At 49.2% G+C, this 25795-nt stretch overlaps 1 protein-coding gene across 1 annotated transcript in view; it reads left to right on the top strand.

The window, feature by feature from the left end:
* Positions 1-25795, top strand: part of LOC135200402 (RNA-binding protein 25-like) — a 30190-nt gene that overhangs the window by 2648 nt on the left and 1747 nt on the right. Inside the window, exons 2-4 of the mRNA XM_064229033.1 lie at positions 7306-7352; positions 21953-22539; positions 24895-25306. Of these exons, the coding sequence (XP_064085103.1) occupies positions 7306-7352; positions 21953-22539; positions 24895-25306 (1046 nt within the window). The remainder of the gene's footprint in view (positions 1-7305; positions 7353-21952; positions 22540-24894; positions 25307-25795) is intronic.

Here is a 25795-nt window from a genome sequence, read left to right as displayed (position 1 = left end):
CTTCACGGCCGCTTATGCTGCTTCCCCCCGCTGGTCTTACACTCCCCATGCTGTGTCGGTGACGCCGTCTGCCGCTTCTAGGGCGGTCGCCGCCGTACCGAGGAGGGGTATGCCGCCGCCGCCTGTGTTTTCTTCGTGTTGCCTGCCCCAGACTTCCGCTGTTCCAGCAGCTCGCCCCTGGACCGGCCGCCAGTACCACGCTGGCTGCCGATGATTCTACGAGGCGATGGCTGGGCCTGCCGTACCTGTCGCTGATGTGGTTCCCGCTACTGGCTTGGCTGTCCCTTCTGTGTTTACCGCTGCCGCTGTGTTCCTGTCGCTCCTGGTTCCTGCGCCTGTCCATGCTGGTCCTGCCCATGGTGTGTCTTCCCCAGTCCCAGGTCCTTCCGGACAGGTGCAGTCGGGCCGTGTTGCTTCGGCAATAGGCCCGACTCCGGCCTGGATGGAGGACCTGACGACTGTCCTGCGTGAGCTGACGAAGAAGAGGAAGGTGTCATCTTTGTCTTCGTCTGTTGCTGCCTCTTCCCCTTCGACTTCTAAGGCCCATAAGCCGAAGAAGAAGAAGGAATGCTGCCCTCCCCCCCCCTAAGAAGTCTCCTTCGGGAACTTCTAAGGCCCGTCCCACCTCGGTGGGACGGGGGGTCTTCTGCTGGTCCTCCTGCCTCCTTCGGGTGGGAGCGGGGCCCGTCTCCCCTTCCGTAAGGAAGAGATAGACGGGGACCAGAGGAGTATCGGTTAGCTCTGGTACTTCCTCGCCTGGTGCTAGCGGCGATGCCGCTACGCCAGGTTCCGGCTCGGTCTCTCGTTCGCGGGAGATCTCGAGTGTACGCTCTCCCTCGGGAGACCGTGCAGCCAAAGTTTCGGCGCCAGAGTTCGCTCGGCGCCAAGACCACGGCACGGAGCAGAAGGCTGGCGAGAACCGCTCAGGTGACTCTCGCCAGGCCAGCGGCCGCTCTCGCAGCGACCAGCTGGTAACCGGGTTTTGTTATTCCCCCTAAGAAGACTCCTTCGGGAACTTCGAAGGGCTCGTCACATTCCGGTGTGACGGGGGGGTTCTTCTGCTGGCCTCCTGTTCCTTCGGGAACGGGGCCCGCCTCCCTTCTGAGAAGAAGAAGAAGACGGGGACCAAGGGTGTGCTGGCTACCGCTGTACACCTCGCCTGGTCTTGGCAGCTCTGCTGCTAAGCCAGGTACGGCTCGGTTTCTCGTCCGTGAGAAGTTCCGAGGTGGTACGATCCTCCTTCGGGTGACCGTGCAGCCAAAGTTAAGACGCCTGAGTTCGCCTCCAGCGTCATGACGAGGCACGGAGCAGAAGACTGTCGAGAGCCGCTCAGGTGACTCTCGCCAGGCCAGCGGCCGCTCTCTCGCAGCGACCAGCCGGTACCTCGGGTGGACGTGACGGTCTCTGACCGGCCACGGGTTGAGGCTGGGAAGAGGTCCCCCAGGTCCCCTCGACCGACGGTACCAGCCTCGGCTGGTACCAGCGGTTTGACGTGCCGCGAGGACGCTCACCGGTCTCACGGCGAAAGCGAGCTCTGCAGGTGCACCTGACCGCCGCTCCCACGGGGACGGGCGGGAGGGACCGGGCGGATACGGTGACCAGCAGCAGCTCGTCTGACGCACGGGCACCGGGGTCGACGTGCTCAGTCGAGCCGCTCGCACAGGTGAGCGGCACGGCCAGGCCTGCAGATCGATCCCCACCGCGGGGTGGTGATCGGCTGCAGCCCCCCACGTACGCTGGTCCTGCCAGCGAGCGGGGGGGAGCGTCAGGTCTGTCTCTCCACTACCTTCAACTTCCTCGGGCACACCGGGAAGAGCGAGGTAGCTAGGAGTGATCGTGAGAGGTGCGCCGCTCACGATCCCGTCACGACGCCGCACGTGCCACGTATGGTCTTTAGGACCAACCAGGACGTACGCGCAAGTGGATTGGAGGCGACCGTCAGGGGGAGAGGGGGTTAGCGTCAGTTCTGTCTCTCCGATACCTTCAACTTCCTCGGCATACGCCAGGAAGAGCTAGGTATATAGGAGTGATCGTGAGAGATGCGCCGCTCACGATCCCGTCACGACGCCGCACGTGCCAGGGTGGTCTTAGGACCAACCAGGACGTACGCGGCAAGTGATGGAGGCAACCGTCAGGGATCTGTGCTGGTCCTTCTTCTGAGGAGGAGGGTCCTGGGAGCTGCTCTTGTTGGAAGGACTGGACGGTCCTACTCCTCAAGACGCTGTAACTTCCGAGATTCAGAGTAACTTTACCCAGGTTATTGCACTGATTCGTCAGCACAACGACCGGGGGAAGGATCGCCGCTCCCACCAGCAGAGCCCATGTCTCTGCTCGAGGTCGTTTTGGGGCCCGAGAGGGAACCCAAACCGACGGTGGGTATGCCGCGATCGGAGCTTACCGATTCTGTCTTGAACCAGAGTCTCTCGTCTCCGGACAAGAAGGCTCTCTCAGTCTGGCCGGTCGATCAAGCTACTTCCACCTCCTCTACTGCGACAGCGGGCGTTTCTACGTGTCTTCGGACACCGTATTTAAATACTCCTTCGGTCCTCCTGAGAGGTTTCGACCTCGACGAGGACTGGAATGAGTCGGAGGACGGTATCGGCTCCTCTCCTGTCAGGTCTCGATCAGCCCCACCCAGACGACGTTCACAGTGGCGGCAGACCCTTACCTACAGTGAGAGTTCGTCACCCTCCTCGGGGAAAACGTTTTCTCCGACGATACGTTTTCCCAGACTCTGAGCGGCGATGGCTGCTCCTACTCTTCTCCAACTGCTAGTTCCACTGGGGGAAGGCGAGCGAGTATCCAATTCCTCCCCATTCCCTCTCTCCTTACGGCTACGAGGGAAAGGGGAAGGATCCTACAGAGATTTCTCTGTAGGATCCCACGTTGGGGACTGCGCTACCAGGGGGGACCTTCGGGTCCTACCTGACGTAAGCCCCGGTCGTTGAGGAGGGATCCTGCCCCATTCTCGATTTCTACGGGAATCGAGAGGACCACCAGCCGATATCGTTTTGACGAATTCGGTGGGGTTTCGCAGACTGCTTAGAATTCTACGGAATTTCTAGCGCATTCAGAGTGTTTAGAGTTTCTTACGATCTCCAAACACTTAGGCGAGACCACGGTCCAAAGTGAGCGAGACGAGAATCCCCGATATGTTACACGATATCGAACCTCGCCTATGCTCGAATTCCTGGAAATTTCTAGCATTAGGAAGAAGACTGCTGCTGAAAGAAGACTATCTCACAGTAGGCGACCCAACCTGGAATAGAGAGAACGGACGGGAATATCCAGTTTGGCTGGAACTATCGTCTTAGTATTCTGTTACCATTGAAGCTTTCCTTCGAGGAAGACTTCTCCTTCACTCTCTTTAATAGAGAACGAAGGTGGTCGATCTCCAATCCCTTATTTTTGTTTTCTTGAAGGAAAGAATTAGGATGGAGATCGTTGTTTTCAGAATCCTACAAATATACTACGTATATTAACCTCGCGACATGATTCTGCTAAGCAGTTGAATGGTCCGAGGGGTAGGCGCATATCCCTGGTTATTCTACGGATTGCGACTTAGACGAAAAGTATTCTAATTGAACTGCAACCCGGGTTGACCTGCAACCTCCCAGGAGTTTCCAGTTTCAATTTTATATACTTATGGTGTTGTCACAAACAACACCATTTAAGCTTTTATATTTACCGAAATTCGTTTCGCTTAAATATAATTGCTCGAGCATATCTTTTTATGCTCGGTGGTTTCTAGCCGAACGCATTCCTTAAGTGGAAAGGATTACTTGGCAACTCAGGATGACGAGTCAGCGGACAGCTACTGCGTATTGAATTGCCCGAGGCATTTCAGTATCAGCTGCCGCTTTGAGATAGACGGTTGTTTATGTCTTTCTCACCTGCTTTGATTGAATAACAACCGTATCTCTGCCCAACCAATCACGGACTTAAGTCTCTGATTAACGGGGATTCTCGCATACATGAATGACCATCTACTGCTGAGAAACGCTAGTATTCATCGTCTTCGGTATTGCGAGAATTTTAAACAGAGATATCATATTCGACTCTCATCTTCTGTTTACCGCACGGTAACAGAATTCTTGCTGCATCGTATCCCGATAATGCGAATGATTTTTGCGGAATCTGAGTTTGTCCTCAAAATATCTTGTATTCGGAGGTGTACAATTGTTCATTGATTCAACCCCGGATTAGCAGATTGTATTGAAAGACATCGCCTACTCCCACAACCTGCCAGCTCTACTTCCAAACGTTCAGCCCATGAGAAGCAGTTCTTCAAGCGCTCTCCCCTGTGTTTCATTACTGAAGAACGCCCCGCTTTCATTGCACAACGGACAGCAATGAAATGGCGGTTAGCGTTTTCAGTCATTTGTAAGCACAGGTTTAGAATCTTGAGATTCCTTCTCTCGATTCAGCTGGAAGACGTAGGTTGCATTCATTGCCTACCTTCGTCTTCAACGTCACATAGTGTTGTTTCTCCTTAAGCTGAGATTCAACGTCTATGAGATTTTCTTGCCATCAGGGACCTCGGTCTTTTGAAGGCAATTGACTTTCGCCTTTGAGCTTATGCATTAAGAGAATCATCGCCGCGCCGTCGGCATCGGTGATAACAAATATTTTATTTGTTTGGTCTCTCAGCATAACTCTTAAAGGGCGAAGGTCACGTGACTTACCCGGATGCTTGGACAACTTGCCTCTACTGATTCCGACCAGTCAGGTCGGCAGCTGTCAGAGCGTCCCGAGTCAGTTACGAACTATGCTGTGGACTTAGTTCGGTTGTTCCAGAGCAATCATTACTTCGTCTTAATAGCTTGTCAGTATGAGTACTGTACATAACCAAAGTCGAGAAGAGGGATAGGTCATACGACTATTCCCTTCTTTTCGTCTTAGGTAACTGCATGACTTCTCTTGAGAAGTCAAGCACAAAGGGATGGGGATTTGTGTCGCTCGATTTCGTACCGATCTTCGTAGCGAAGACTCAGAACCCTTCGGTAACTGACGATTGGTTCGAGTCCTTCACAATACCCTCCCTAATGGACGTCACCGCCTCCGATACGAAGGCTATGCTGCTTTGTCCTGTGAAGGTGCGACGGAGCTGTCTGAAGAAAACTCGACACCCAGGATGAGTGTGGACGCCTCTTCATCATTCTCTCGCGTTCCGCAAGAACTTCTCCGTGGCGCAGGTAATGAAGGCAGGCGCCTGGTCCAACCGGACCGCTTGCACCTCCTAACTTCAGGATATTGCCCACAGTTCCTTGGATCTTTTTCCTTGGGAACCGTGGTGGTTGCTCAACACGTTGTGTAGTTAACCCAGGACCCTCGCAGGCTGAACAGCATCGAGTCCTGGTGTGACCGTAAGAATGGATGAGGAATGAGAGTGTGACTGGCTCCTCTTCCCATCTTTTTCTTCCCTCTACCTTTGGGTAGAGGGACACGGGGTCGTCACCCCTGCTGGGTAAGGACGAGATGCAGGTTGAGCTACTCATAGAGCACCATCCTATCCTTTCAGTAGGGATGAGTAAATATCCACCACTTCCTCCAACAAGGGGGAGGAAGTGGATGCCAAATTGAGACAAAAAACCCATCATTTTATGATTGTCTCTTGCAAACGGAACAAGTTCTTGCTTGCTGGTACGAAGAGATACGCTTGCCTCTCTCTTAGTACTTGGCCCAGAGGTCTGACCATTGATCCTGCGGTGCACACCCCGATCAATCGGACAGAGGTTTGGATCCCTCCCTTGCTCTTACGACCAGGGAGGTACTCCAGGGTTGGACGAACACCAGTCTGTTCACCAAAAGACTCAGATTCCTCCCACCAAGAAGTGAGTCTTCCTATTGTTAAAGGAAAGGACCGAGGGTTTGTATTACGTATCGGAACAAATGACAATTTTGTCGAAAATTGCATTTTTTCTCTAACTATACAAACCTGAGGTCCTTTACATATAGTCCCACCTCATGCCACCCCTCACTCTGCAACTTTTTTGCATGGGCCTAGAGCAAAAGTGATTCTTCACCTCTCGGGCGCGCGCACGATCGGACAAGCAGTTAACTACCGTTCTCTCCTTGTTCGAAGCTTATGACCGTCCCAGCTGCCGCTAGTTACCTTCCTATTGTTAAAGGACCGAGGGTTTGTATAGTTAGGAAAAATGCAATTTCGACAAATTGTCATTTCAAGAGGGTTAAGCTTCATACCTCAAAGTCCACTCCAGTTATGAATACATACCAGATTTCTGTTCAAGGATTCTCCAACCACAAACCTAAGGCACAGAGAAGGAACAGCAGCTAGAAGAGTCACTTCATCAGCATATGCAATTCGTTTTCCAGACTTTGCCACGAGTCACTAGTACAGTATAGATCAAACATAGCAAACTTCCAAGAATATATATATTGCCTTGAAGTACACCATTCATACATCATGAATGCTGACTTCAGTAAAAGGTAAAAAGTTGGGGCTAAGCTTCTCATCAGCTAACTTAACCAAATAGTGATGATTGCAACCATTCACAGCAGCAGTGAACACAGGTTCTTAGGCGTATCAAGTCATGAGCTTACTTTGTCCAATCCTGGTACACAAGACTACTTCTGCTTAGTCATCCACTCAGTCTTCATGAATAAGAAGCGACCATGACTCTTTCCATTGCTTGTATCTCTCCTGTGGTGTAAATGGAGGAGTCTACACTTCCCCAGACAACCATCCCTGGGGACCACTGCAAGGATATGCACTTTTAAACCATTCCAGGACTGTCCTTGGTCTCTTACCTCATAGCACAGGGACCTGCATGCATAAATCAGATAGAATGGCTGTTTTTTAGTACCATTCTAGGCCGAAGAGTCGAGAAAGAAGATCATGCAGGGTTGCCTCTGCTACCCTTGGGTCATGATTTCATTTGTAAGTCTAGGGAAGATAAAAAATATCCTGAATTTGTGATATTTTAAGTACTGAAATCTTTTTGTATGTAACTGAAATCAAGAATGCTTTTTACTTGGCAATACTGTATTATGTTATGATGACAAAAAGAACATGCTGTGTGTTAGTATTATTCTTTGAGCTTAAGACTAAATGTGACATCCTTGGCATTTTTTTTTTTGTTTAGTTTTTGCAGTTATCTTAGGCATTATATTTCTGGCATGCATTTCTAAAAGTAGAATTTATAGTTTTTATGATTGAAGTATATAAAAGTAATTGAACTTATCTAGTGCAGAATCTAACAAGCACTTTTTTTTTTTTTTGAAGTATATAAAAGTAATTGAACTTATCTAGTGCAGAATCTCACAAGCACTTTTCAATTTCAGAACTCGAAAACCTGTCAGTTATGCTGTACTGGACTGTTCAGATGATGGTAAGTTTAGATACGACAGACAAAGCTATTTTATTTATTTACTAACCCATACGTACATTACAGCCAAGATTGGATGTTAAGTCTTGTTCCTCTGTAAAGAAACTTCATCTGTACCCACAATGAATGTTTAATTCACTGCATGGAACCCTTTGACATACGTATTTGATAATAAAATTTTTTGCAACAAATTCTTCTTTTGGTGATGCGTTAACATCATTGTAAGTTTTTATCAATGCAAATATTATAAAAACAGAATGGTGAGCATGTACAAAGTTTAAATTAAATTTTACCTTTAGCGGAGAAGTCAGTTGCCTTTATTCTGTTTGTAGCTGTAGCACAAATGTGTGTGGTTCACAAAGCCAGGGAATGAGTGCTTGGTAAATAGGTGTTCAGCCCTTAGCTTATTTCCTCTTACCTGGATTTGTAGGTACAGGTAAAAATAAGTTTTATTGCAGTGTCTATCCGAACAATTACACAGCTGTAGGTTCCCTACGAATGGCAGACAATAGATTCAAAACTTCCGCGGTGGCGCCGCCATTGCTGATGTAGGTGACGTCATCTCCCTCCACTCGAGGGAGCTACAGGTACAACTGCCCAGGTAACATCAATTTGTTCTCTGCCGGCTTCTGGTGAACATCGGTGGTCGGTGCAGACTTTTTCTTCATTTGTTGGTAGAAGTATCTCTCCAATATTGGTGAAGTATTCAACTCCGTGTTTGTAGGATTGAAGCTGAATTTCTTTTCTGCAACTTTGTGGTCTTTACCATCATGTCGGACTCTAGTCCTTCAGTAGTTAGGTTTTGTGCCAGAGGGTGCAAAACTAGGTTAGTTAAATTAATTTATGATTCGCACACTAAGTGCATTAAGTATAGGGGTTGTGAGTGCTCTAGAGAATCAGTATAGGGGTTGTGAGTGCTCTAGAGAATCTACTTGTGATAAATGTAAGGATTGGAGTGAACAATAGTGGAAAGTTTTTGTTTCTCACTCGGGGAAGATAATTAAGGATAGGAAGAGGAAGGCGGCTCTCAGAGCTGAAAGTAAGACTAGTTTAGCTTCTTCTGTTTCTTCTACTTCTTCTATGGAAGCACCTGCTCCTATTCCGTCTCCTCTTATTATGTCTCCGATCTTTGAGTCCTGCTACTCCTGCTCCTGTAACTCCCTTGCCAACTTCCCATGGAGTTTCTCCTGACACCATTGCCAGCCTCAAGTCTAAATTTGAAAAGAAATTTGATGTACAGGCAGTCCCCGGGTTACAACGGGTTCGGCTTATGACGTTCCGAGGTTAAGGCGCTTCTCAATTATATTCATCAGACATTATTTCCAGGGTTACGACGCCTACAACACTGATCTGGCAGATGAAATATGACCAAAAATGCAAAATAATCAATATTTGAAGGTTTTTTTTAATGAAAAATGCAATAAGAGTGCAGTTTACATAATTTTCAATGCACCCAAAGCATTAAAAGTAAGGTTTTCTTAGGATTTTTTATGATGTTCCGGCTTATGACGATTTTCAGCTTACGGCGTGTCTCAACAACTGAACCCCCGTCGCAACCCGGGGACTGCCTGTATTAGCTAACACGGTTATGCAGTTAGGTTTATCGGTAAAGTCTTTCATAGAAAAGACTTCTAGTGAAGTGAAAAGTGTCAGTGCAGTGCAATCAAAGGGGGTGGCTGTTTGTCCCATTAGTTCTAGACGAAGGTCCCTGTCCCGCTCCCCCGCCTCGGGGAGAAGACATACTGGAGGTCCAAGGGAGACTGTCGGGGTTTGCCCACAGACAGTCGCTTCCTCCGTCGATCCTGTAGTGCGACAGCAGGATTCGACTAAACACCATTGGAAAGGTGTGTCGTTCTGTAATCAGTTATTGACAGAGTCGAGTGATTCGTCGCCGATTAGACGTCGTAAGTGGCGTGATTCTTCAGTCTCGCGTCCATTGAAGAGATGTTCGACTGAAGAGGTGTTCTCTCCGCCCCCTGTGAAGAGGAACAGAGAAGTAAATAACTCTCCCCCATCGTGTAGCATAGCTACATGGACTTCGCCTCGTATTCTTACGACAGCGACAGCCTCCTTCGACTCGATTATGGAACGACCGATTCCGAGTTCATCGAGATCTTTGACTCATCAAGCTGTCAAAAGTTGACCTTCGACTTCGCATGCGACAGATAATTCGACTGGCGCGAGACCTCCGGTGTTGATCGTGTCGAAGTCCACAACCCCAGTTGCTACGACTTCAGCTCAAGAAGACGAGAATCTAGTTCCTTTACGTCGACAGTTGCAAGAGCTGATGAACTGGATGAAAGAAAGCAAACAATGTACGAATAACAATGAGTTGAATCAAGAACCCTCTCTGTCGCTTATCTCTTCGGATGACGAGGAGGACTTAGAAGCGGACTTTATCCCTCTCTCGTGCTATTCGAAGCTTTTACGCTAACTTCTGGACATGAACCCGGATTACTTAGTAGCAGCCGCTCCCAGGTCGCCTGCTTCCATCTTCCTGATGAGAAAGGAAGAATTTCGATCCTCTTCTCCCGAAGCTCGTACTTTCCAAGGCTGCTAAAAGTTCACTTCGTGATATAGAAGACTGGTTGAAGTTCAAGAGAGAGCTTGGGAAAGCAACTTTTGCCTATCCTCCGTCAAAACTGGTTAAGAAGAGGTATAGGTTCTACGTAACCGGAGAAGCCCCCTCTATGGTTGCAGCAGCTAAAATATTCTTTACATCGCCCAAGTTGGACCATTTGGTAAAGAATTTGTTCCGATACGTAATACAAACCATCGGTCCTTTAACAATAGGAAGTAGCTAGCGGCAGCTGGAACGGTCGTAAGCTTCGAACAAGGGGAGAACGGTAGTTAACTGCTTGTCCGATCGTCGCGCGCCGCGCGACTGGGAGGTAAACAAATCACTTTTGCTTTCGGCCGTGTGTGGGAAGGACGTGTTCGCCATCGCTCTGCCCGCTTGTCGTTTGCTTCATCTTTGAGTATTTGTTTTCTCTTTCTGTATATCAGGAGTGATTGTAAGTACTTTTTTCTCTATTCAATTGATGTGCAATGAGTGAATTAGAGGAGATTGAGATTTCACCCCGCCGCGCCCTCCAGTCGCCCGTAGAGTGTGTCCCGGGCTGGAGGGACGTAAATGTGGGGGGTTCAGGTCTTTTGTGGAGGTGGACCCCCACGAGGTTTGTTCTCGTTGTCGAGGGCGAGAGTGCTCTCGCAACGAGCCATGTATGGTTTGTATGAATTGGTCCGAGGCGCAGTGGGTGCTGTACGAGGGCAGGAAGAGACTTAGGCCGGCCAAGAAGTCATCGGAAAGTCCAGTGACTCCTTTGGTGACGGACACTTCGTCCTCTTTCCTGCCTCCCGGCCAGCCCCCACGGTTTGCGCCTTCCCCTGCGGGGGGGGCGGGGGGTAGCGGAGTCCTTTTCCTCTCTCGATCCGTCGAGTGTGGAGGAGGGCGCCCGCTACCCGGACGTACAGTTGTATTCGGGGTCTTCTGTCCGCTCTGGGGGGGGTATTTCGCCCCCCAGGCGCGGGGAAGCCCCTCCTATTAACCCGACTGTTGCTTCCGCAGGTGTGCCAGCAGCGAAGGACGACTTGGGACGGGTGTGGGAGTCGCTGGGACTGCAGGGAGTGCCCAGCATCCAGGGGTTGCTACAGCGGTTGGCGGGGTCGGCCGTGGTCACTCATGGTGCGGTGACCACCACGACGACCACATTAACTACCCTGCGTATGAGATGCCACCACATCTGTATATACGCCTCATATAATGTCGGTGACACCCACGGTGGCAGTACAAAAACCAATTGCCGCCGTTCCAAAGAGGACGATGCCACCACCACCTGGATTTTTTCCTTTGCCGACCCCGGACTTCCGCTGCCCCAAGAGTACCCCCCTGGACCTGCCGCCAGTGCCACGGATGACGATGACTGTCGACAGGACGCCTGGCTCTCCCGTAGTACCTGCCGTGCCTGCCGTACCTGTGGCCGCTCCAGCGACTCTTTCCCTTTCAGGTACACATTACCTTTCAGATTCCTGCTGTTCCTGCTGTTCCCGGACCTGTTCCTGCCGTTCCCGGCTGCTGTCCCGCTGCTGGTGTGCCTGTAACAGTCTCAGGTCCTTCCGGACAGGTGCAGTCGGGCCCTGTTGCTTCGGCAACTGCCCCGGCTCCCTCCTGGATGGAGACCTGACGTCTGTCCTGCGGAGCCTGGCGAAGAAGAAGAGGAAGAGGAAGAAGGTGTCGTCATCGTCTTCATCGTCTTCTTCGTCGTCTGCTGCCTCTCCTTCCCATTCGACTTCTAAGGCCAAACAGCCGAAGAAGAAGAAGGTTGCCTCCTCCCCCCCTAAGAAGACTCCTTCGGGATCTTCTAAGGGCCCGGCTCGCTCAGGCGAGCTGGGGAGCTCTTCTGCTGGTCCTCCTGTTCTTCGGGTGCGGGGCCCGTCGCTTCTTCTGCAAAGAAGAAGTCGACGGGGACAGAGGTGCATCAGCCTCGGCTGTGCGTCCTCACCTGGTGATAGTGGTTCTGCCGCTAAACCAGGTTCCGTCTCGGCTGCTTCTCGTTCGCGAGAAGCACCGAGTGGACGCTCTTCTAAAGAGGACCGTCCAGCCAAAGTTTCGACGACCGAGCTCGCTCGCCGTCAACAGCGGCACGGAGCAGAAGACTGGCGAGAGTCGTGCACACGACTCTCGCCAGGCCAGTGGACGCTCTCGCAGCGACCAACCGGCTGCTCGGGCTGACGTGACGGTCACTGTTTACCGGCCACGGGTTGAGGCGAGGAAGGAGTCCCCACGGCCGCCGGTACCAGCCACGGCTGGTACCAGCGGTTTTGACGCGCCGAGAGGACGCTGGCCGGTCTCGACGCGAAAGGGAGCCTAGCAGGTCACCCGTCCGCCGCGATCCCGATGGGACCGGGCGGAGACGGTGACCAGCGGCAGCTCGCCTGACGCTAGAGAGCGGTCTCGACGTTCTCAGCCGAGCCAATCGCCCCAGGCGAACGGCGACGCTAGGCCTACTGCTAGACCGTCACCGCGGGTTGACGATCGGCAGCAGCCCTCTACGCACGCTGGTCCTGCCAGCGAGCGTGGGGGGAGCGTCAGGTCTGCCTCTCCTATACCTTCAACCTCCTCGGGCTATACCGGGAGGAGCGAGGTACCAAGGAGCGATCACGAGAGGTGCGCCGCTCGTGACCCGGCTATGACGCCGTACGGCTCAGGCACGGTCTTAGGACCGACCAGGACGTACGCGCAAGTAGTTGGAGGCGACCGTCAGGGGTCTGTCGCTGTTCCTCCTTCTGAAGGAGGAGTATCGAGGGATATGCTCTTGTTGGAGGGACTGGACGGTCCTACTCCACAAGACGCTGTGACGCCCGAGATACAGAGGAACTTCGCGGAAGTCATTAAGCTGATGCGTCTGCATAATGGCCTCGCGGAAGGATCGCCGCTACCACCATCGGAGCCCACGTCCCGGCTCGAGTCATTTTGGGGTCCCAAGAGGGAGCCCAAAATGATGATGGGGTTGCCACGATCAGAGCTTGCGGACTCAGTCCTGGATCAGGTGGAGAATCTCGTCTCAGGACGGAGGACTCGCTAAAATCCGGACGGTCCTCTAAGCTGCTTCCTCCTCCTCTACAGCGGCAGAGGCGTTTCTACGTGCCATCAGAAGACCCGATACTGCCGAAACAGGTTAACCCGGAGTTAGCGAGGCTGACTCCAGGTGTGTCCCTGCAGCAGCTCCTGTCGGAGAACCTATGGTTCTCGCAGCAGGAGGCACTTGCCCTGGAATCTACCGCTATGGCAGCATTCCAGGCAGTTTCCTGGTTGGATTTGTGGTCCCTCACAATATCCAAGGTAGCGGCCGGGTCTCCGGGAGTTCTGCTCTCGAAGACGACGCTTCTTTTAGGAGCTGTGCCAGTCTGGAGGAAGAGCAATCTCTTACCTCGCCCATCAGACTGCTAACCTGTGGGCCAACTTGGTTCTTCGGCGTAGGGACGCAGTCCTTACCCGAGTGACCAAGGGGGCTGGGTCCGTGAGGCGGCACTCGGGCTAAGAAATGGACCTCTTAGGAGTTCCCCAGCTCTCTTTCCTGGAGAGATGGTGGACGCTGCGGTGGAACGGCGGCGCACTGACGAGAGTGACCGCTTAGTTCACCAGGCAGTCTCGAAGGTTTCTGGGCAACCTCGAGTAACTGCGGCCAAACCAAAGAGCTTGGCTAGCGCTTCCACGGCGGCGAAGACGGTTGCACCGTCCAAACCCCGTGTGAAGACTCCAGTTGTTTCGACTTCTGCGAGAGGAGGCCGCAACCAGCCCTCCTCCCAGCCCCTCCTTTAGAGGAGGTGTTGGGAAGAAGTCGAAACGAGGAGGGAAACGCTAGGGACGGCGTTCCCCCTCACCTGCTGCCGGAAGTGGGGGGGTGCCTGGCGATCCATTGGGCGACTTGGCAGCGCTACGGCGCCGAGAACTGGATAGTAGACGTCCTTCGGGAGGGATATCTACTACCCTTCGAGATCGGCCCGGCCCCCCCTCATCTCCAAACCGGTCCATCTACAGACCTATGTCCGGGGATCAGCAAAGGAGGACAACGCTCTTTCGACAGGAGATCAAGACCATGCTGCGAAACGAGCTGTAGAAAATCGTGGAGGACCAGTCACCAGGCTTCTACAGCCGCTCTTCCTAGTGGAGAAGGCATCGGGGGGCTGGCGCCCGGTGATAGACCTCTCTCCCCTGAACCGCTTCGTTCGCACGACGCGGTTCACGATGGAGTCGGCACGCTCAGTGCTCGACTCAATCGGGGGAGGGGGAACGATTTTTCATGCTTTCGGTGGACTTGAAGGACGCGTATTTTCAAATACCCATCCATCAGTCCTCCAGAAAGTACCTCCGCTTCATCTTCGACGGGACGGTGTACCAATTCAGGCACTTTTGTTTCGGTCTCTCAACCGCCCCACAGGTGTTTCACGCGAGTGTTCACTCTGGTGTCGGCTTGGGCCCATTCGAACGGGATACGTCTTCTGAGGTATCTCGACGATTGGCTGGTCCTGGCGAGCTCCCGCTCGCAGTTGCTAACAGGACAGAGATCGACTTCCTCAAGTTTTTGTCGCGATCTGGGGATCGTGATAAACTACGAGAAGTCCGATCTCGAACCCAAGCAGAAGATGAAGTACCTGGGTATGCTGATAGATACGGTAGCAGGGCAAGTCTTTCCCGCAGACTTTGCGTATCAGCAAAATTCAGGGAGGCAGCCCGCCGGTTCCTGTCGCGGCAGGAACAGGCAGGCACAGCAATGGCAAGTCGTGATCGGCCATCTGTCGTCACTCGAGAAGTTAGTCCCTCACGGGCTCTTCACTGCGGTCTCTCCAGTGGAGGCTAAGGGAGAGTTGGTCTCAGGCCAAGGATCCTCTTACTTTCCCGTGGCTATCACGGACAAGGTGAGGCAGGACCTAGCCTGGTGGCTCGACGACAAGAAACTTCTTAAGAGGATGCCCGCCCATACGCACTCCCCCCCCGGAGATGCTTCTGTTCTCAGACGCATCGACCGAGGGATGGGGCGCACACCTGGAGGAGTTGCTGACTGCAGGTGTGTGGGACCATCACGAGAAGCACCTTCACATCAATGTCCCCTGGAACTCAAGGCGGCGTTCAACGCTCTCCAAGAGTTTTCGGGACCGCTTGGTGGGACACTCAGTGGTGTTGATGTGCGACAACACCACAGTAGTGGCATATGTCAACAAGCAGGGGGGGCTAGTGTCTCTTCCGCTCCATCAGTTGACGGTGCAGGTGCACGAGTGGGCCACGGCTCACTCGATAGAGCTGTCAGCACGCTACATTCCAGGCAAGAGGAAATGTAGTAGCGGACAAGCTCAGCCGTCGGGATCAGGTGATAGGGACCGAATGGTCTCTACACCAAGATGTGGCGGAAAGGCTCTTCAACCTGTGGGGGCGACCGGTCGTAGACCTGTTCGCCCCCACCACACAACAGGAAGATCCAGGTGTTCTTCTCGGCCGTGCCGGACCCATGGGCAGCTGCAGAGGACGCTCTCCAACACCCCTGGGACAAACCTCTTCGCTTACGCCTTTCCTCCCTTCTGTCTGATTCGGAAAGTGATCAGTCGAGCGCTGGTCACTCCCAATCTCAGAATGATCCTGGTGGCTCCCAAACGGCCTCAAGCCGTTTGGTATCCGGACCTGTTTGGCTCTTCTTGCAGACGCACCGAGAGAGCTACCCAACTGGCACAACCTTCTAGCCCAGCCACACGTAGAACGGTACCACCGCGCAGTCCAGTCCCTTCACTTCACGGCTGGCTGTTATCCACCATCTCTTGCGAACGAGAGGCTTTTCTCGTAGCGCAGCAACAGAGATGGCTGGACAACGTCAGACAGTCCTCTGCAGCTGTGTACCAGGGGAAGTGGGCCGTCTTCTGTGGTTGGTGTCGTAGACAGGGTTTGTCTCCTCTCAGAGCCACTCTTCAGCAGGTAGCCGGATTTCCTCGTGTTTTCTTCGCCGAGAGAAGCTCCCTCTCAGTACCCACAGTTAAGGGATATAGAGCCGCTCTGGCTCTCGTCCTATAAAACTGAGAGGGGACTGGATATCACGAATTCATTCGAGATATCCTTGCTAATGAGGAGCTTCAAAAGAAAGGTCTTGCCCACCCAGGGAACTCAGGCCCCCTGCGTGGGACGTGACTCTCGTCCTTAGGAGTCTGACTCGAGCACCGTTCGAGCCACTCCGAGAGTCGTCAGACAGGGATCTGACCCTCAAGACCCTCTTCTTGCTGGCCCTGGCATCGGCGAAGAGAGTAGGGGAACTACATGGCCTTTCTTATGATGTTAAACATACCAGAGGCTGGGGATCTGTGACGCTCGATTTCGTCCCGAACTTCGTAGCTAAGACTCAGAATCCGTCATCCCTGACGACAGGTTCGAGTCTTTCACGATCCCCTCCCTGCTGGACTTTACAGATAACGATGCGGATGAGATGCTGCTTTGTCCTGTGAGGGCGCTACGGCGCTATCTGAGGAGAACTCGACATCTCAGGCCTGAGTGTCGACGCCTCTTCGTTAGCACTGGGGTCACCAAGAAAGAAGTCTCCAAGAACATCGCTTTCTTTCTGGCTACGTGAGGTGATCAGGAGAGCGTACGAAGCTGATGGTAGCGACGACATCCGTACGCTCCGTCCGAGAGCCCACGAAGTCAGAGGTATCGGACCCTCCTTAGCGTTCCGTAAGAACTTCTCCGTGGCGCAGGTCCTGAAGGCAGGTGTCTGGGCCAACCGAACCACCTTCACGTCCTTCTACCTTCGGGATATTGCCCACAAGTCCTTGGATACTTTTTCCTTGGGACCTGTGGTGGCTGGCTCAACACGTTGTGTAAGCTTACCCAGCACCCGAGCAGGCAGAACAGCATCGATTCCTGGTATGACTGGGAGAATGAATGCGTGAATGAGAGAGTGACTGGCTTCTCTCACCATCTTTTTTCTACCTCTACCTGTGGGCAGAGGGATACGGTCGTTACCTTGCTGGATAGGAGTCCGATGCAGGTAAGCTATTCAACAGAGCTCCATCCTATCTCTTAACTAGAGATAGGAGTAAATATCCACCACTTTCTCCAACAAGGGGGAGAAAGTGGAGGCCAACATGAGACAAACCCATTACTTTACATTTGCTCATGTAAGGAAAAAGTTCTTACAATGCTGGTACGAACGAAGAATACTGCTTGGCCTCTCTCTTAGTACTCGGCCAGAGGTCTGACCATATTGATCCTGCGGTGCACACCCGATCAATCGGACAGAGGCTTGGATCCCTTCCCTCGCTCTTACGACCAGGGAGGCATTCCAGGGATGGACGAACACCAGTCCTGTTCATCAAAAGGACTCAGATTTCCACCCACCAAGAAGTGAGTCTTCTATTGTTAAAGGACCGATGGTTTGTATTACGTATCGGAACAAATGACAATTTGTGCGAAAAATTGCATTTTTCCTAACTATACAAACCTGAGGTCCTTTAACATAAAGTCCCTCCTCATGCCACCCCTCACTCTGCGTATTTTGCATGGGCCAAAAGCAAAAGTGATTTGTTTACCGACGATCGGACAAGCAGTTAACTACCGTTCTCCCCTTGTTCGAAGCTTACGACCGTTCCAGCTGCCGCTAGCTACTTCCTATTGTTAAAGGACCTCAGTTTGTATAGTTATGGAAAAATGCAATTTTTCGACAAATTGTCATATTTTCAAGATTTTAGAGATTATGAGCTTCTTGGAACTGACGATCGGAGCCCTCGCTACAAAATAGAGGACTGCCCTACTCTCCAGGAGGACCTGGCATCAGACTGGCTTGGGGTTTTTTTCATGTGCCGACAAATCATTCGGGATGGTTGCGATGAGCTGGCCTCTCTCTTTGCATTCGGGACTCTCAAGAAAAGACAGCTCTGGTGTTCTTTTGTTTTGAGAGGAGTCGTTTCACCTCAGAAGTCCGTCCTTTTGTTTTCTCATCCTCTCGACAAGGATCATCTGTTTCCCGAAGAAACAGTGGCCAAGACACTTTCCGCACTGGAAAAGAAATCTACTTATGACTTACTTGCTCAGTCTTCTAAGTGAGTTAAACCCTCGACTGTGACACCTACCACCTTGGAATCACCCTTGCAGAAGAAACCCTTTCGAGGGGGTAGGTCTAGACCGTTCGTCAGACCTCAATCGAATTTACGACACCCGGCCAAGTCCTCGACCAAACCCGACACGAAATCGTCCAAGTGATCCTTCAATCCTTCATGCTCTGGTAGATGGCAGACTGAGCCTCTTCTGGGAGGAATGGAGTTGCAGAGGGACAGAGCCCTGGGTGACCCAAGTTCTCCGGTTCGATTACTCCATTCCTTTCAGACACTCCACCTCTTTCCAATGTTCCCATCGCATTATCCGCCTACTCTCCAGGCTCGGAAAAGTTTGTAGCCTTAACCCGAAAAATAGACTTGTGCAGAAGGCTGTCATAGAGGAGATAAGCGACAGACCATCCCCGGGGTTTTACAACCATCTATTAGTAGTCCCCAAGTCATCGGGGGCCTGGAGGTCCGTACTGGATGTAAGCGCACTGAATTTGTTCGTTCAGAAGACCAAATTCAATATGGAAACGACTCGTTCGGTGTTGGAATCCCTTCGCCAAGGGGACTGGATGGTATCCCTGGATATGCAGGACGCATACTTCCACATCCTAATTCACCTGGACTCCAGGAAATACCTTCGGTTTGTGCTCATGGACAAGACCTATCAGTTTCGAGCTCTTTGCTTCGGCCTCTCGACAGCACCGCAAGTATTTACGCGAGTGCTGACTCCGCTGGGAAAGTGGTTACACCTCCTGGGCATCAGAGTGTCACTCTACCTAGACAACTGGCTTCTCCGCCCCTCTTCGGAAAGTCAGTGCATGAAGGATCTCAAAAGGACTCTTTCATTAACTCACTCGTTAGGTCTTCTTATAAACGAGGAGAAATCTCGGCTAATTCCGACTCAGAACATTCTCTATTTGGGGATGACTCTGAACTCTTTGAGTTTTTCGGGCTTTTCTTTCTCCAAAGAGAGTCCAGTCGTGTCTGGAAGTAGCACAGGACTTCCTGGACCGCAAGTCCTGTTGCCAACCATTGGACCAGTCTGTTAGGAACACTAGCTTCAGTGAACAGTTTGTCAAACTCAGAAGACTGCACATGAGACCCCTACAATTCTTCCTGAAGGCATCATGGTGCAGAAAGACTCAACCGGACTCGACAGTATTCTCGATTTCAGATGAAATCAAGGAGGACTTCGCATGATGGCTTTCAAAACCAAGACTGGTAGAGGGTCTTTTGCTTCGTCCACTCCACCCAACCCTTCAGTTCTTTTCAGATGCCTCCAACACAGGTTGGGGAGCCCTGTTGGGGAAGAACGAAACGTAAGGGGAATGGTCGGAAAAGCAGCGCTCTCTTCATATCAATGTGAGGAGCTATTAGCAGTGTTCCTGGGACTTCAGGCGTTCTCTCATCTTGTGACGGGACAGGTGGTAGCAGTTCACGGAGACAACTCCACAGCACTTTCCTACATCAGGAAACAGGAGGGGAATGCGCTCCTTCACCCTTTAACCCTTTAACAAAAGATTCTGTTTATGTGAGCAGAAAAATTTCAAGTTATGCTGATCCCTCGATTTGTTCAAGGGAAAATGAATGTGTTGGCGGACGAACTAAGTCGCCGTCATCAAGTACTGCCGTTAGAATGGACTCTCGATGCGAAGGTCTGCCTAGACCTGTGGAAACTTTGGGGAAAGCCGATGATAGACCTCTTTGCAACTTCGAGGAGCAACCGCCTTCCGCTGTTTTGCTCTCCAGTCCCGGACCCTCTTGCATGGTCAGTCAACGCAATGTTACTAGACTGGTCGGCCTGGAAGTGTACGCCTTTCCCCCGTTCTGTCTAATAAGACAGGTGCTGAACAAAGTGTCATTCCACAGAAATGTTTCTCTGACTAGTCGCTCCATTCTGGCCAAGGAAAGAATGGTTCCCAGATCTCCTCAACTTGCTCGTAGACTTCCCCAGAATTCTTCCGTTAAAGAGATGTCTACTCAGACAACCGCACTTCGAAAGATTCCACCAAGGATTATCCGCTCTGGCACTGACAGGATTCAGACTGTCAGGAGTCTCGTCAGAGCGAAAGGTTTTTTGAAACGAGCTGCAGAAGCTATCGCGAACTGCAGAAGAGATTCTTATTACAGACTATACCAGTCTAAATGGGGAGTGTTTCGAAAATGGTGTAGACAGACTAAAGTCTCTCTTCTGAAACATCTGTGAATGAAATAGCTGATTTCCTTCTTTTCTTAAGGGACGTTAAGCGTTTAGCGCCTTCGACTATTAGGTGATACAGAGCGATGCTGGCTTCAGTTTTTAAATGCAGAGGACTAGACCTATCCACGAATAGTGATCTTTCCGATCTAATTAAATAGTTCGAGACTTCCAAATCGTCAAAGGGTTTGATAGCATGGAATCTCGATACATATAGTTCTTAAACGGCTTTTGGGTCCTCCCTTTGAACCGTTACTTTCTTCGTCTATGAGGAATTTCACCAAGAAGACGTTATTTTTAGTTGCATTGGCATCAACTAGACGAGTTAGCGAGCTACACGCGATGGACAAAAAGGTGGGATTTTCTCAAGGCAACGCAGTTTGCTCCGTGGAGTTCAATTTTCTCGCGAAAAACGAAAACCCTTCTAATCCGTGGCCACGTAACTTCGTTCTCAAGAACCTGACAGACTTGATAGGCCAGAAAGAAGAAGAACGGCTCTTATGTCCCGTGCGGGCATTAAGATATTACCTCCGCAGAACGGAGAAGATTAGAGGTCAATCGAATAGTTTGTGGTGCTCTGTTAAAAATCCCTCTCGCCCTCTCTCAAAAAACGCTATGTCCTTTTTTCTGAGAGAATTAATTGTCGAAGCACATTCTCAAACTAACGACGCAGTGTTTCCCTCACTGAGAGTGAAAGCGCAAGAAGTTCGAGCGGTAGCGACTTCCCTCGCTTTTCAACACAACTTTTCACTATCCGCTATCCTCCAAAGTACCTTTTGGAGGTCTAAATCTGTGTTTGCTACACATTTGAAAGAAAGAAATCGGAGACTGTGTTCGAAGATTGTAAAGTCTCTCGGTCCACTTTCGGTAGCTGGCATGGTGTTGGGAGAAACGACATAGGGGGTTGCTCCCTTTGTTAGCCTATGTTTCGCCTTGTATCAAGGTTGACGAGTTAAAGGGAAGTCTGGGGGTACAATGTTCCTGGAGTACTCACCAGTCATTTTAGTGTTAGTTTTGGTGGGTAAAGGTCTTTATCTCGGTGTAGGTGACAGTTTTTTCATGCTGGTTATTTCTGGTCTTAGCCCAGGGCGAGGGCAATATTTTGTTGTATCTTCATTGAGTCAGCGGTGAACACCATGACTACGAGGGTATTCCACTCCATGTAGAGGCACTCATTGGTCATACTCCAAGCCTTCTACTACGTAAGATGAGCACTGACCAGAGGCAGTATTCTCCTGCAGTAGCTCTCTTACAAGGTAAGGTACAACAGGCACTAATAGTGCTTTTGGGTATACTTTATTTTCAAGAATCATATGTTATTTTTGAATTAAAACTTACATCCACAGCCCCCCATCCTTGCAATGGGTAATCAGCTGTATAATTGTTTGGTAAGACACTGCAATAAAAATGGAATTTTCATTGTAAAATGAAATTTTATTGCATACTTACCGAACAATTATTAATCAAAGCCCTCCCTCCTCCCCACAGGTGGATGGGTGGGCAGAACGAATTTGTTACCTGGGCAGTTGTACCTGTAGCTCCCTCGAGTGGAGGGAGATGACGTCACACAACGTCACCTTCCGCGATGGCGGCGTCACCGCGGAAGTTTTGTGAATCTATTGTCTGCATTCGTAGGGAACCTACAGCTGTATAATTGTTCGGTAAGTATGCAATAAAATTTCATTTTATAATGAAAATTCTATTTTGTAGCTATGTAATATGAAGAAGTATTATAATATTTTTGTTTTTTGTTTTAACATTAAGAGTAGAATTATGGTGTCTTGTAGTGCCATAATTGCAACTTACTTTTACTTACGTATTTCAGATGATTTCTCCGAATTTACCCCTCCAGTTAAAAAGAAGAAGGATGGTCATGACAATCTTGAAAATTCGTCATCACTGAGTAATAAAAGTGACAAAGATATATGTAACAGTAGCCAGGAGTCCAGTAGTGATCATGGCAAAGAAAAAGATAGAGAAAAGAGGCGTGACAAGGAGAGGGATGAAAAACGCAGGGATAGAGACAAGGATAAACGAGACAGGGATCGTGATAGGAGAGACAAAGATCGAGATAAACACAAAAAAAAAGATAAGCACAGAGATAAAGATCGGAGCAGAGAGAGCAGAGAAAAATCTAGTTCTGAAGAAGAGAGACGTAAGCACAAGAAAGATAAAAAGCATGACAAAAAAGACAAGAAGAGGGAGGATAAAGAAAAAGAAAGAATTAATAAAGCAGAAGACGACGACTCTGATTTTAAAGACAGTGTTTCTTCACCTAAGTCCAACAGTCGTGATTTTAAAGACAGTGTTTCTTCACCTAAGTCCAACAGTCGCATTGTGACTTCTACGCAGATTTCTCCAGGGAGAGCATCTCCAAAAAAACGATTGACCGTTGAAGAGAGAATGTTTCAGGTATGTTAAGTACAGTACTAGTAAAATGTCCTGATATACAGCCCTACAAAGATGCAGACCTCTTTTATATGGATGCACCTTAAGTGAAAGCTAGTCCAGTTATCAAAGCTTGTTAGCAAGGTAAGTCACTGGCAGCAAGCAAGTGAGGGGCTTGTGACCCACAGACTCACTTGACTGGCTGCGTGACTTTGTTTTAAAGCCGCACTGTTATACAGACATCTTTACAGCTGTTGGACTTCTAGCATAGTTGCTGTTGTTGTTGTTGAACCAGTTTTTCCCGTTTATAACCTTTTATTGATGGCTCTGGTTTTTCTTGTGATGGTAGTGCCTGACTTTTCACTCTTGGGAAGTTTGATCGGTATAGATTATCAGGATGTGACTTGGTGTGTATGTGTGTGTACAGTAAACTATATCATCTGTAAACTGTGACCCTCATTCTGTTTTATCTTTTTCCTGAGCTCATTAACATATGACATCTTTCAATTGCTTGAAGCATCATTCTTGGTTGCCTGCCTAATGGAAGAAGTACATCTCCAAGAGGAAGAAATCAAGGAAGTTTTGTATTTTTGAGGGTAACACCATTTATCCTAACTACCCTTAAGCAACATTCCCCTACGATGAACCCTGATTCTGCCACTGGAATAGTGTCAGTTTGTTCCCCTATGGCCAGGATTTTGTATGAGAGGATCAGGATGAGACCTGCAAAGGACTTGGCATTTGACCCAAGTGCCCACAAATGTTCTCTGGTGCTGGTAGACACAAAAGAAGGAGGTGTTCTAGAACGTCTCATACTGTCATCGAGAGATCATCAAGCAGGCATACAAGTATTACTTGGTGAAGGTGATGGCTCCATACCACATGCTATAGCTCACGAGTCACTTTAGTGCTCCAGCTTTGGCTTCAAGAAGAACCTCTCAGCCTCCAGAGATGTTGAGGGCAGGCATCTGGCTCTGCCAGACTATCTTACCTCCTCGTACTTCAGGAATGTTGCCCATTAGTTCTTAGACACATTCTTGTTGGGGCCTGTGATGGTTGCTGAACACATTGTGTTGCTGCCCAAGCTTGGTTGAACAGAAAAGCATCTCGCCTAACGTTCATGAAGATAAAGGTAATTTTAAGGAATCTCTTTCTCCTATCCAACAGCTCCAGTCCATGTACACAGTGGTTGGGCTAGATAGCAATAAGTCACATTAGTCTTATCTCTGACTTTCATTTTCAGTAAAGAGGACCTGGTAGAACTTTATCATCTTGTGTATATTGCAATGAAATTGCTACTCTTCAAGCTGGTCTTTTTGTCACACGCTTGGAACTTGGGCTCTTTGAAATTTCCTAGAGCAAGGTTACTAGAAAATTGATGTTGTTAAGGGCTCTGTGAGCTTTGCCCCAATAGTGGGTAGTGCCATCAGTGCACCTCATGTGATGCACTGTAGGCATTTTTAAAGCTCTTTGCAACATCCCTTCGGCCCCTAACTGCAACCCCTTTCATTTCCTTTACTGTATCTGTGTTCATTTTATCTTTCTTCCATCTTACTTTGTACCGTCTCCTAACAATTGTTTCATACTGCAAATGCATTGTTTCCTTCATGTTACGCCTTTAAAACTTCATTTACTCTCAATTTCCCTTTCAACACTGACTATCCTCGTAGGTCCCAGCACAACCTTTGGCCTAAATTTTATGTTAAGGTCCTATTAGCCTTGCCAATACAAATACTGGCTGTGCAGATGTTAATAGGAGTCAACCTTCCCCTATTCTTGTATATGACTGAAAAGTTGGCATTTATTGGAAGGAAAAATAACACCAGCCTTGTTTTTCACACACTACCTCCCACTAAAGAAAGGAATCTCTATGTTTAAGACAAACATTTGTATAATACATAATAGGATCAAATAGCAAATTCAACACCTGACATATTTGGAGACAAGGGGACCCTTTCTCAGCTAGTTTTCTCTCTCTCTCTCTCTCTCTCTCTCTCTCTCTCTCTCTCTCTCTCTCTCTCTCTCTCTCTCTCTCTTTCATGTCACCAGTAATCGTAAATTTTGGAAGAGAAAGTTTCTCATATAACCTGATTTCCATATCTTGCAATATTAGGAGCTACTTAGCCCCCTGTCTGACCAGAACAAGTCATTTAAGCTTATCTTGAATTGAACGATTTGTGTCTAAGAAAGGTAAATTGGGTAGAATATTGTATACAGTACTTTCAATACTGATTTCAAAACAACGTTATCAGAGTGGTTCGGGTGTTATGCATGTGGAGTGTATGAAAATAACGAAACTTTTATGCCTTAATATTTATGAAAATAGTACTCATTCTTGTACTTTGGGTCATGCAGTCATTGATAATATGATGTTTCCAGAGAGAACTTGAAGCTGCACTAGCCATTTCCAAGATTGAAATGAGTGAATCTGCCGACAAACAAGACTTACCAGGAAAGGAAGGAGAGGCAGACATAGCTGGGAAGAATGTAAGTTCTGGGAATTCCAGTGATAAGGAAATTCACAGAAGTCTTGATGTGAATAAGCTAGATTCAGAGGACACAAAAGACATTTCCAAAGAAGAAAAGAACGAAGTACAAGGAGTGGCCACTGATAACACTGTATGCACAGGCAAAGAGAAAGCGGATGAAGAAAATAGAACTGTCACTAAAGAGGGTAATAATATGCCAGAGAGGTCTGCCAGTACAGTGTTTGAAATGGAAGAATCTGAGCCTTCAACGTCGACTGGGATGACAAGTAAAAGACAAAGGAAGAAAGTTGTCTTTTTCGAAGGTACAGTAATGTTTTGAGGTTTATGTTTTGAACAACTACTACATATTGCACCTTTTATGTGATACAAAAGTAGTCATTTTACTTGATTAATTGGCTTAAATATTTAAGACGCATTATTACGGCTTCAAGATATCTGTATGTTTAGTTGAACTTGGGTAGTCATATGAACATCTGTTTGTTTGGCCAGCTTAGAAAGTTTTTCACTCGCACAGCTATACTACGGAAGTGTTTCTGTACCATGCCTATATAAATGTCTTAAAAAATTATGTACATACTTTGTATACATGTGTACGTATATAGAAAAAATTTCAATTTAGTAAAAGGTGCCCTGTGACTAATGGTGTTGTTTTGCCTGGTCTCTTCCCACCTAGCTGTCTGATTTCTTTAACCTGCATCAGATTTCACCTTTCACTTGAAATCACATTCTTCACACGAGCTATATGAGTAAAATAAATAGTAATAAAAGTGAAAGGTGGAAGCTTCAGTATA

The sequence above is a fragment of the Macrobrachium nipponense genome, chromosome 26 (assembly GCF_015104395.2).
Source record: "Macrobrachium nipponense isolate FS-2020 chromosome 26, ASM1510439v2, whole genome shotgun sequence".
NCBI lineage: Eukaryota > Metazoa > Arthropoda > Malacostraca > Decapoda > Palaemonidae > Macrobrachium > Macrobrachium nipponense.
Note: the sequence above shows the minus strand (reverse complement) of the source record. Positions and strands in the feature narration are given on the sequence as shown.